Source organism: Bos taurus, chromosome X (assembly GCF_002263795.3).
Source record: "Bos taurus isolate L1 Dominette 01449 registration number 42190680 breed Hereford chromosome X, ARS-UCD2.0, whole genome shotgun sequence".
Taxonomy (NCBI): Eukaryota; Metazoa; Chordata; class Mammalia; order Artiodactyla; family Bovidae; genus Bos; species Bos taurus.
Genome location: NC_037357.1, coordinates 23,461,141 through 23,473,742, shown reverse-complemented (window position 1 = coordinate 23,473,742; position 12,602 = coordinate 23,461,141). Strand labels below are relative to the sequence as shown.

The window sequence follows — 12,602 nt, the reverse complement described above, 5'->3', positions numbered from 1 at the left end:
AAAATTCCTACAAACTTATACCCCAGGATGATTTAACCTCTAAAACACATTAAGAACTACTATAGGGCTGTAAGGTGACTCCTTAACATTTAATAAAGAAAAATAGTTCTTCAGTATCTAGAGCTAACTCATTTTCTCTGCCTTCTGTGCTTAATAATGTCTCAAACTTTTTGATTTAAATCTGATAGAATATTTGATGTAATGGAGAAATAAAGGATTAAAAGTCTTTTCATAATATTTGTACCCAGGAACTCATGTGTCACCATGGTGAGATTATGCTGTCAGGATATGACATAGAATGATTATGAAGTCATAGGCCCCTAAAACAAGCTGAGCCATTTTAAATCCAGCAGTTTCCTTGGGAGAGGAAACAGGACAACAAGGTCCTGGACATGAATCTCTTCATTTATGTCCTCCTTTTATCAATTTGGACAAGTAGTTGTTTAGATAGAAATGAAAGCAATGGATCTGCTACTGCAGGTATGTCCCTAACCTTAAAACCTAGAAATTATGATCTATTATGTTAAATGTATTCCAGTACTTAATTAGACAAGCGAGCTGTGTGTAAGAAATCTGCTGTTTATTCTACTTTACTATGAGTAGGTCTTCGAGAATTTCTACGACAACACCTGAAAGTTTTACTTCTGTGTAAACATTCCAAACATAGAAACATGAAGAGTACAGCCTTACTGTCCCCTTTCATTCCCCTTCCCCACCCAATCCACCAACCCCTGCCCCTCCCCCACCAGCCATACCAGAAAATTCTATGTGAATGAATCTAGCATGGTACCTAACACATAGTAGGTTTCAAGAACTGTGTTTTCTTGTCCCATCCCTTTTCCCACCATACACATTCACACACACATCAACACTCCAGTGCATTCACACATTCAAATACCTAGGTAATGGGTTGAACAAGCCACGACGTGGGGTAACCTAGATAATTATACTGATTAGCCAAAGACAGCTCCCAGATTTGGCTTGTAGACTGTGGCTGGCTGGGGAGGTGATAGAGGGAGGAAAATGACAGTGGTTATCATGCTTAAAGAAATAATTGATGATGAGATTTGACTTGGATCTACAGTAACAAACCCCCATCAAAATGGAAGCAAACTTGGTTCCCAAGCACATGTTCTGATGATACATGTTCTTTCACAGTAACTACACGTGCTGAATTCAAGCAGACCAAACTGCAGGAATTACGGCGACGTCTACTCATTATTGTAATTGGTACCCTTATCACTGGGTATATGGTCACGTGTACCTGCTTGCTTCACTATAGGTGTGATAGCAAGGAAGCCCATAAAGCAGCCAAGTAAGTCTTACACCTTTGAATAAAAGTAGAAGGTTGTGGGGAGGCACGCATTCTTCACTATACTCTATAACTGTGAGAGTGGGGAAGTCCCCAAAGCAGCAACATTAAGTCTTACACCTTTGAACTAAAAACATAAAGCGTAGGGGTGTAGGGGTGAGGTGAGGAGGTGGGTGTGCACGCGCATGAAGAACTGTACCTGCACATGCATGCACACTCACACGTAAGCGGGTTCACTGTTGTTTTGTTACTTACCATTAACTTTAGACTTCAGAAGAGCTACCGACATCTTGTGGGCTGGATATGTTCACTTAAATGAAGCTCTTAAATTATCTCAAGTACATTATCAACTTTAGCCAAAACTATCTCCTATTCAGGGTTCACTTGAGCCCCAGGCTGCTAATTTCATTGTAAGTTGAGTCTATGAAAAGAGGGAATGACTATCTAAATAAGACAGAATCAAAATCTTCTCAGGGGAGAAGGAGTTGGGTCTCTGCATTCCAAAGATAGTAACACATTTTGGATAATCTATCATTTTGAGATGTAATAACATGAAAAATTTTCAACTGTGTTCAGTGATTTTAGTCCCTGGCTTTAATATAGGAGGACTAGGCTGGCACTTGGTATACTGGGTCTCTAAAAATTTCCCAATCCAAGGACTGGTGACTGAAATATACCACTGTTCTATTCCTTCAGTTTTAGAGTTAGCTTGTGAGGATTAATATGTATGGTTACAAACCTTGATGGTGTAAATATGATAGGAAAACAATGAATTTGGTCTAAGACTTTTTTATGTGACAGGTTGTGACATTTGTGCCTCAGTTGCATATCAACTTGTGGCTTTTTTGTAAAAAGTATAATTTCTGGATTGCAGCCATTCTGACTGGCGTGAAATGGTACCTCATAGTGGTTTTGATTTGCATTTCCCTGATAATGAGTGATGTTTAGCATCTTTTCATGTGTTTGTTAGCCATCTGTATGTCTTCTTTGGAGAAATGTCTATTTAGTTCCTTGGCCCATTTTTTGATTGGGTCATTTATTATTCTGGAGTTGAGCTGTAGGAGTTGCTTGTATATTTTTGAGATTAGTTGTTTGTCAGTTGCTTCATTTGCTATTATTTTCTCCCATTCTGAAGGCTGCCTTTTCACCTTGCTAATAGTTTCCTTTCTTGTGCAGAAGCTTTTAAGTTCAATTAGGTCCCATTTGTTTATTTTTGCTTTTAATTCCAATATTCTTGGAGGTGGGTCATAGAGGCTCCTGCTGTTATGTATGTTGGAGAGTGTTTTGCCTATGTTCTCCTCTAGGAGTTTTATAGTTTCTGGTCTTACGTTGAGATCTTTAATCCATTTTGAGTTTATTTTTGTGCTGGAGAGGGTGTGGAGAAAAGGGAACTCCCTTACACTGTTGGTGGGAATGCAAACTAGTACAGCCACTATGGAGAACAGTGTGGAGATTCCTTAAAAAACTGGAAATAGAACTGCCTTATGATCCAGCAATCCCACTGCTGGGCATACACACTGAGGAAACCAGAAGGGAAAGAGACACGTGTACCCCAATGTTCATCGCAGCACTGTTTATAATAGCCAGGACATGGAAGCAACCTAGATGCCCATCAGCAGATGAATGGATAAGAAAGCTGTGGTACATATACACAATGGAGTATTACTCAGCCATTAAAAAGAATACATTTGAATCAGTTCTAATGAGATGGATGAAACTGGAACCTATTATACAGAGTGAAGTAAGCCAGAAAGAAAAACACCAATACAGTATACTAACGCATATATATGGAATTTAGAAAGATGGTAACAATAACCCTGTGTACGAGACAGCAAAAAAGACACCGATGTATAGATCAGTCTTATGGACTCTGTGGGAGAGGGAGAGGGTGGGAAGATTTGGGAGAATAGCATTGAAACATGTATAATATCATGTATGAAACGAGTCGCCAGTCCAGGTTCGATGCATGGTACTGGATGCTTGAGGCTGGTGCACTGGGACGACCCAGAGGGAGGGTAGGGGAGGGAGGAGAGAGGAGGGTTCAGGACGCGGGTATACCTGTGGCGGATTCATTTCGATATTTGGCAAAACTAATACAATATTGTAAAGTTTAAAAATAAAATAAAATTTAAAAAAAAGTATAATTTCTGGATTAGATAAATTCTCTCTCTCCCTCTCAACAGTAGATTTGAAACAAGTTTGTGTCATTGCATATATAGACTATATGGTTATCCATTGTGGTTGAAACAGCAAAATTAAGAAAAAGAAAAAGCATTCAACACGAGTTCAAATCTGTAACCTGACTCATAGTTTTCACCACACTCTGATTCTTACTGTGTTCAATTTTCCTGCTAGAGCCACAAAAAGACCACAAGTCTAAATTGACACAATAGCCCATATTTCTGGTAACAGCAATCTTACTCATCTAATTTAAATTGTCATATTCCAAATCCTCTGTATTTTCAGGGACAAGAAAGAAGATATCACCATCAAGGCATCCAGGTCATCTAAAATATCATTTACTGACTCCAAGTCACCGACTGCTGGTCTGGGAGATCCAGAAAGACAATCCGTGGTATCCAGAATAGATAAGTCATCTGGGCCCTCAAGTCCACGAAAAGTTCCTTCAAGTGCAGAAAAGTTAGTCAGGCCCTCGAGTCAAAAAAAACCATCCAAGCCATCAGCTCCCAAAAAAGTGTTAGGATCACCCCCCCAGGAAAAGTTGCATAGAACACGCAGTCCAAAAAAGGCACACAGGCAGGCTCATGCCCATAAGCTAGTCAGTCAGGTCAGTCCATCCTATCCAGAGAAGGCCATCAAGCCAACTTGGCCACCAAGTCTACAGTGTCGGGTCAAGCCAACCAAAACTCCTCTACCCTATCCAAAGAATCAAAGCTTCCCTGAGCATTCAAGTGCAGATAAACTGACCAAACGCCAGAGATATCTTAAACTAAAATGCCCAGCTAGTGCAGGTAGGGCAGAAATATTATCTAGGCCTCAACCAGTGAAGTTTTGTCGATGCTACAAGGAAAAGTGCCTTGTTTGCAGAGCTGTTTCTGAGCCGTTCATCACTCATGTTTCAGAAGCAAATAAAAAGCATGTTCCAGTTCCACTGTTTTCACGCGAATTGAAGCACTTTTACAAGTCGTATAAAAAGAAACAACCCAAATACAACACACTGTATGGCAACATGAGTGACAGTGATATCACAACATACAACAGTGATGGTGAGAGTGACAGGGAGGTGATTATAATGTGCAATATAAAATGCAAGGAAGACATCTATAAAAACTCCCCAAATAATTAAGGGATCAAAAGAAAGGACCGCCCATGCAGAAGAAGCAAACTTCTATGAACTATTACACGCTCACCATATTTAAGAAGCTGGTAGAGGAAAACTCCACTTGTATCACTATTGAGATTAGACTTATATCCATCTCGAGGCAATTTACTTGAAAAATAGTAAATAAATGTGTGACATAACAACTGATTTTGTTGTAATTATTATTGTATTTTAGAGGTATAAATCTCTTTGGGAGGTATCTTAGATCTACTTGGGCAAATTCTGGGAGATGGTGAGGGACAGGGAAACCCAGCCTGCTGCAGTCCATGGGGTCGCACAGAGTTGGACACGACTTGATGGCTGAACAACAACAACGTAGATCTGGTCACTTGGATGGGCTTCCCAGCTGGTGCAGTGGTAAAGAATCCACCTGCCAATGGAAGAGATATGGGTTTGATCCCTGGGTTGGGAAGATCCTTTGGAGGAAGAAATAGCAACCCACTCCAGTAGTCTTGCCTGGGAAATTCCATGGACCGAGGAGACTGAAGGGCTACAGTCGATGGGGTCGAAAAGAGTTGGACACAGGCACACTATTAAATGTGAACCACAAACACACAAATATAAAAAGGGATTGCAAGATGGGTACCCTGGGCTCCTCTTCCCCTTGGATTAGCCCTCAATTGAAGTCTCAACCCAACTATCTTTTAAATTTTGACAGAGTGTCCTCACAGTTTAAGACTGTCTTTCTCTGGTGCCCAGTGTGTGGCGGAAATGGCTCTGTGTGCTTGATTCTGGCTGCATTGGGGAAATTCCTGATAGTCATTTCCTTTTTTAAAAATATATTTATTTGACCATGCCAGTTCTTAGCTGTGGCATGCAAACCCTTGGCTGCAGCATGTGATTCTCTGACCCGGGATAGAACCCAGACCCCCTGCATTGGGAGTGTGAAGTTTAGCCACTGAACCACCAGGGAAGTCCCAATACTCATTTCTAATACCACTGCCTCTGATGACTGCTACCAAAGTAAGGGTCCAGGCTCCAGCCCCCACTCTCAAGGTTTTTGATTCTTTTGGTTACCCTTCAAATTGATAAAGAGAGTTTGCCCTGTTGTGCATTCTCAGAATGGCCCAGATAGAGGTCGGATATCTACCCATTTTCTTCACAGGGTACCTTCTTACTTAGAATCCAGAGGGCTGGGAGGCCAGGGGAAACCTTGGAGTTATATTTTCTAGCTTCCTCACTGATGAGAGGTTATCCCTGCCCACTTCCAAGAGCATGGTTCAGAAAAACAGACAAAATCCTGCAGTCCCAGCCTATATTCTAGTACAGTGAGGTCAGTCCCCTGTCACATTCAGCAGGGTCAGTTAAATTCCATAGCTAGCATATATTGGATGTGTACTACTTGCCAGACATTGTACTAAGTCCCTTTATGTCCAGGATATCTGAAGGCCACCCTCCCCTCAATTTTACTGATTTAGAAAAGGACTCACAAGACTCAAAAGCAGATTATAGTCATGGCTGAGGTTTATTAGAGCAAAAATATACAAATCAAGAGCAAGAGGAAAAAGACGTCTTTTCGGGTGAATCAGAGAGTTTGGACATGCGCTTTTGAGTACTTGCCCCTCTGGGGCCACCTAGGACATTCTCTCTTCTCTAGCAACAAACTAGAGGCATGTGTGCAACATGGCTCTGCCCAGGGAAGCCTCAGCATCTGAGGCTTTTATTGAGAACAGGTCCCATAGGTACATCATGCTCCATAACCAGACATGGCAAGTGAAACTCAGGATCCCAACAATGACACCAGATGCACATTATCGATGTTGATGTTTGTGCCAAGCAATCAGGTGAACAAAACATGATCATCAACCAATTAACATTAGAACATTCCCCCTGGGTTGACCAATAGTCAAATCATGGTTTCCAGTTCCCTTGACATACAAGGACCAAACAACCAGACCTGCTGTGTTAACACTTTCCTCACATTCACATATTTTATTTAATCCCCAACAGTCCCCTATTATATGGACTGCCATATGAGTTAACCGATGCTCTGTAACATATAGTAAGATCACATCTAGCAATTGATTGAATCAAGATATGAATCTATGATTGACTTAAGTTCAAATTTTCATTATGCTGTACTGCCTTCTCACTTCCAGTTTCTGGGGGTATGTGTTTATTCTCAGATCACCCAGTCCACTGGTATCAGCAAAGTCCTTACTTGACTTTTAATCAATCTGGACCATCCTCCTAACTTACCAGGAGCATATAAATATGTCTTGACTTCATTCACATCTGACTTCCCCATAACCTCTGCCTCCTCCACTGGTAGTATCCTGGTGGGGTCTGTAAGGTCATCATGAAATTCACAGATGGCATGATATATAAAAGTTTTAAGAGGTAGAAAATGCATTTGAAAAGCATTGTGGAAGCTACAGACTTGATTTCCTTCTGGTATTACATTTTTTGTGAAGATAAACTGCAAAGCGTTAGAATTGTTCTGGGATAGCCTGGTCTTTTTAAAATTCACAAATAGAAGCAAAAGTTCTGATCAAATTTTTATGGTTTAGTATGAAAAACAGTTCAAACAAAAAAGTAGGAGTATGAATGAACACCCATATAAACATTGCTCAGATTCAACACTTATCATTACATGGCCAATGTTTTTTCATTTAAACTACTATCCATTTCCCTCCCATTTATATCTCCAAAAATAATAAATTTTAAAAATACATAAACACAATACTCCATGCAATCACAAAGAGTCAGATACAACTGAGTGACTGAACTTAACTGAACTGAAACACAATACTATTATCTCATATGAAACTTAATAATAATTCCTTAATATAAATTACCCAGTCTATATGCAAATTTCCTTCATTTGCCTCATTTTTTTAATGGTTGCTTTGTTCAAATGATGTCAATCAGCATTTGACAGCATCTCAGCCTAAATTTTCTAAAAATTAAAATTTCATTGGGTAATCTGGCTTCATATTGTAAGATGATTTTGAAGTTTATCTGGGCTATCAGTAGCCTGTAAAATAGCCAACGTCAAAACTGCATAGTTTTTCAGCTTAAATTCAAACCGAAATCTTGGTAGGCAAAGTCAAATGATCTAAGCTTTCTTCTCTTTATCATTCTTAAGCTAAAGACTTGTAATACTTTAAAGGCTGGGAATATTAATATCTAATAAAAAGGACTAACTGCCAGTGACAACCAATGATAATGACATCTTAAACACAAGCTATTAGCATGAGTATGTATGTTGCTATTTAACCACACTTAATTATAGAGTAGAAGTCTACAGAATATTTGAAGCTCATTCAACGTGAAAAATTCTAGGTGCATTAGTATGGGGCTTCACACATAAAACCAATATAAAATATGTAAAAAGGGAAAAAAAAAAAAACATGTACCCTGAGTTAGAGAAGAATTTTGCAAAAAAAAAAATAATAATAATAATAATTTTTTTACCAGTCAAAGCTTCCACAAGTTAATACCTAAAATAACTCGTCTCACTTCAAAGGATAGTTTCTGACACTTCTTGGCAATGTCCTGGTTTAAGTAAGAGGGCTCTGAATCTCTATTTCCTAGCCTTCTTGCAGCATTGTCTTACCTGTCATGATACCTTTCTTCTGTCTGGCTCCCATTTTATATTTCCCGGTTCAGTAAGTGTCAGGGCTGTATGTCCGTCAGTCTTTGGCTTCTTTACATTTCCGGCCACCAGGGGTCGCTGTGAAGCCAGTTTAAAAGTGGTACTTCCCTCTAAGACCATCAGCGCTGTGTTTCCCTTTCATCCACATTCCTTACCTTCATCTCCAAAACTCATACCTTGTTCCTGTCTATGGAACTAAAATCGTTAGTTTTTCAGTCATGTCCAACTCTTTCTGGCTCCGTGGATTCTTACTTCTTTATCGACGGAATTCTCCAGGCAAGAATACTGGAGTAGGCAGTCCTTCCTTTCTCTAGGGGATCTTCCAGACCCAGGGATCCAACTCAGGTCTCCAGCACTGCAGGCAGATTCTTTACCATCTGAGCTACCAGGGAAGCTCTGGGTTCACAGAGAGTCGGACACGACTGAGTGACTAACACGATTACAATGGAACTGAAATTAATTATATTTTGCTCCTTTTCTTCAGTAAGTTCAGTTCAGTTCAGTTCAGTCGCTCAGACCTGCCCAACTCTTTGTGACCCCTTGGACTGCAGCATGCCAGGCTGCCTGTCCACCACCAAATCCAGGAGCTTACTCAAACTCATGTCTATGGAATGGGTGATTCCATCCCACCATCTCATTCTCTGTCGTCCCCTTCTCCTCCCGCCTTCAATCTTTCCTAGCATCAGAGTCTTTTCATGAGTCAGTTCTTTGCATCAGGTGGCCAACATATTGGAGCTTCAGCTTCAGTATCAGTCCTTCCAAGGAATATTCAGGACTGATTTCCTTTAGGATTGACTGATTAGATCTCCTTGACTGGTTGAATCTCACTTTATTCAATAAAGTACTTTCTAAAAACGTATCCCTTAAAAAAAGTGCAAAAATGCAGATTTCAAACATTTCCAACATGTATTTCTACATGAAATTCTATAAGCATAGAAGTACACAACATTGTAAATCAACTTTACTTCAATTAAATTTTTAAAAATTAAGCTTTTAAAATTTAAAAAATTTAAGAAATTATATACACAATGGAATATTACTCAGCTATAAAAGGAATGCATTTGAGTTAGTTCTAATGAGGTGGATGAAACTTGAGTTTATTATACAGAGTGAAGTAAGTCAGAAAGAGAAAGACAAATACTGTATAGTAACACATACATGTGGAACCTAGAAAGATGGTACTGAAGATGCTACATGCAGGGCAGCAAAGGAGACACAGATGTAAAGGACAGACTTTTGGATTCAGTGGGAGAAAGAGAGGGTGGGATGATTTGAGAGAACAGCATTGAAACATATATGTTACCATATGTAAAATAGATAGCCAGTGTGAGTTTGAGGTATGAGGCAGGGCCAGGGCACCTAAAGCACGTGCTCTGTGACAACCTGGAGGGATGGAGTGGGGTGGGAGTTGGGAGGGAGGTTCAGGAGGGAAGGGACACAAGTATACCTATGGCCGATTCATGTTGCTATATGACAAAAACCATCAACAATATTGTAAAATAATTATTCTCCAATTAAATAAAGGCATAAATTTTTTAAAAAGAAATTATAGAAACATGTAGCTGAAAGGATACTTAGAAATCCTCTCTTCTATCTCCTGTGGGGAGAGGGGGCTGTGAAGAGCTGAAGGAATGCTCACTCAGCTAGAAGACCATGTTTTACCAGGCTAACAGGGTTGAGGATGCTAGCTCGCTGTGGCAATGTGCCTGGTTGGCAGATCTTTAAGTGGCAACAGAGAAGTGCTACACCAGATGAGGGATATTTAAAAAGTCTCCAGTTATCAACTCTCAAAATCCTCCAGTCCCTGCCACATCGTGAAATTGCTAAGAATTAGAAGCAACAAAGGAAGGGAACTAGAAGTAGGAAGAAAGCTTTCTGAGAGCTTCATTCAAATATCTCCTTAAAGGCAAACTATATCAGTTCAGTTCAGTTCAGTCGGGGCAGTCATGTCTGACTCTTTTGCAACCCCATGAATCGCAGCACGCCAGATCTCCCTGTCCATCACCAACTCCCGGAGTTCACTCAAACTCATGTCCATCAAGACAGTGATGCCATCCACCCATCTCATCCTCTGTCATCCCCTTCTCCCCCTGTCCCCCAGTCCCTCCCAGCATAGAGTCTTTTCCATGAGGTCAACTCTTCGCATGAGGTGGCCAAAGTACTGGAGTTTCAGCTTTAGCATCATTCCTTCCAAAGAAATCCCAGGGCTGATCTCCGTCAGAATGGACTGGTTGGATCTCCTTGCGGTCCAAGGGACTCTCAAGAGTCTTAGCCAACACTACAGTTCAAAAGCATCAATTCTTCAGTGCTCAGCTTTCTTCACAGTCAAACTCTCACATCCATACATGACCACTGGAAAAACCATAGCCTTGACTAGATGGACCTTTGTTGGCAAGTAATGTCTCTACTTTTCCAATATGCTGTCTATGTTGGCCATAACTTTCCTTCCAAGGAGTAAGCATTTTTAATTTCATGGCTGCTGTCACCATCTGCAGTGATTTTGGAGCCCAGAAAAATAAAGTCTGACACAGTTTCCACTGTTTCTCCATCTATTTCCCATGAAGTGATGGGACAGATGCCATGATCTTTGTTTTCTGAATGTTGAGCTTTAAGCCAACTTTTTCACTCTCCACTTTCACTTTCATCAAGAGGGTTTAGTTCCTCTTCCCTATCTGCCATAAGGGTGGTGTCATCTGCATATCTGAGGTTATTGATATTTCTCCCAGCCATCTTGTTCTAGCTTGTGCTTCTTCCAGTCCAGCGTTTCTCATGATGTACTCTGCATATAAGTTAAATAAGCAGGGTGACAATATACAGCCCTGACGTACTCCTTTTCCTGTTTGGAACCAGTCTGTTGTTCCATGTCCAGTTCTACTGTTGCTTCCTGACCTGCATATAGGTTTCTCAAGAGGTAGGTCAGGTGGTCTGGTATTCCCATCTCTTTCAGAATTTTCCACAGTTTATTGTTGATCCACACAGTCAAAGGCTTTGGCATAGTCAATAAAGCAGAAATAGATCCTTTTGTGGAACTCTCTTGCTTTTTTCAATGATCCAGCAGATTGTTGACAATTTGATCTCAGGTTCCTCTGCCTGTTCTAAAACCAGCTTGAACATCTGGAAGTTCACGGTTCATGTATTTCTGAAGCCTGGCTTGGAGAAATTTTGAGCATTACTTACTAGCCTGTGAGATGAGTGCAATTGTGCGGTAGTTTGAGCATTCTTTGGCATTGCCTTTCTTTGGGATTGGAATGAAAATTGACCTTTTCCAGTCCTGTGGGCACTGCTGAGTTTTCCAAATTTGCTGCATATTGAGTCCAGCACTTTCACAGCATCATCTTTCAGGATTTGGAATAGCTCAACTGGAATTCCATCACCTCCACTAGCTTTGTTCGTAGTGATGCTTTCTAAGGCCCGCTTGACTTCACATTCTAGGATATCTGGCTCTAGGTGAGTGATCACACCATCGTGATCATCTTACTCTGAACATCTTTTTTGTACAGTTCTTCTGTGTATTCTTGCCACCTCTTCTTAACGTCTTCTGCTTCTGTTAGGTCCATTCCATTTCTGTGCTTTATCGAGCCCATCCTTGCATGAAATGTTCCCTTGGTATCTCGAATTTTCTTGAAGAGATCTCTAGTCTTTCCTATTCTGATGTTTTCCTCTATTTCTTTGCATTGATCACTGAGGAAGGCTTTCTATCGCTCCTTGCTATTCTTTGGAACTCTGCATTCAGATGCCTATATCTTTCCTTTTCTCCTTTGCTTTTCACTTCTCTTCTTTTCACAGCTATTTGTAAGGCCTCCCCCAACAGTCGTTTTGCTTTTTTGGCATTTCTGTTCCATGGGGATGGTCTTGATCCCTGTCTCCTGTACAATGTCACGAACCTCCGTCCATATTCATCAGGCACTCTATCTATCAGATCTAGTCCCTTAAAATCTATTTCTCACTTCCCACTGTATAAGCATAAGGGATGTGATTTAGGTCATACCTGACCTCAATGGTCTAGTGGTTTTCCCTACTTTTCTTCAATTTAAGTCTGAATTTGGCAATAAAGTGTTCATTGATCTGAGCCACAGTCAGCTCCCCAGTCTTGTTTTTGTTGACTGTAATAGAGCTTCTCCATCTTTGGCTGCAAAGAATATAATCAAATTTGATTTCGGTGTTGACCATTCTGGTGATGTCCATGTGTAGAGTCTTCTCTTGTGTTGTTGGAAGAGGGTGTTTGCTATGACCAGTGCATTTTCTTGGCAAAACTCTATTAGTCTTTGCCCTGCTTCATTCCGTATTCCAAGGCGAAAGTTGCCTGTTACCCAGGTGTTTCTTGACTTCCTACTTTTTCATCCCAGTCC

General features: G+C 40.5%; 1 protein-coding gene across 1 annotated transcript; it reads left to right on the top strand.

The window, feature by feature from the left end:
- The first annotated feature begins 325 nt into the window (after positions 1-325).
- Positions 326-4,628, top strand: LOC107131211 (uncharacterized protein CXorf66 homolog). Its single transcript, XM_015461450.3, has 3 exons — positions 326-480; positions 1,159-1,315; positions 3,779-4,628. The coding sequence occupies exons 1-3, from the start codon at positions 393-395 to the stop codon at positions 4,617-4,619; spliced, it is 1,086 nt and encodes a 361-aa protein (XP_015316936.1). The 5' UTR covers positions 326-392; the 3' UTR covers positions 4,620-4,628.
- Positions 4,629-12,602: the final 7,974 nt, after the last annotated feature.

What these genes read in the sequence shown, in the direction of transcription:
- LOC107131211 (XM_015461450.3), top strand. Translation starts at nt 393, where the DNA reads ATGAATCTCTTCATTTATGTCCTCCTTTTATCAATTTGGACAAGTAGT. An exon ending in CAATGGATCTGCTACTGCAG is followed by an intron (nt 481 to 1,158) that starts GTATGTCCCTAA and finishes GTTCTTTCACAG; the next exon opens with TAACTACACGTGCTGAATTC. An exon ending in GAAGCCCATAAAGCAGCCAA is followed by an intron (nt 1,316 to 3,778) that starts GTAAGTCTTACA and finishes CTGTATTTTCAG; the next exon opens with GGACAAGAAAGAAGATATCA.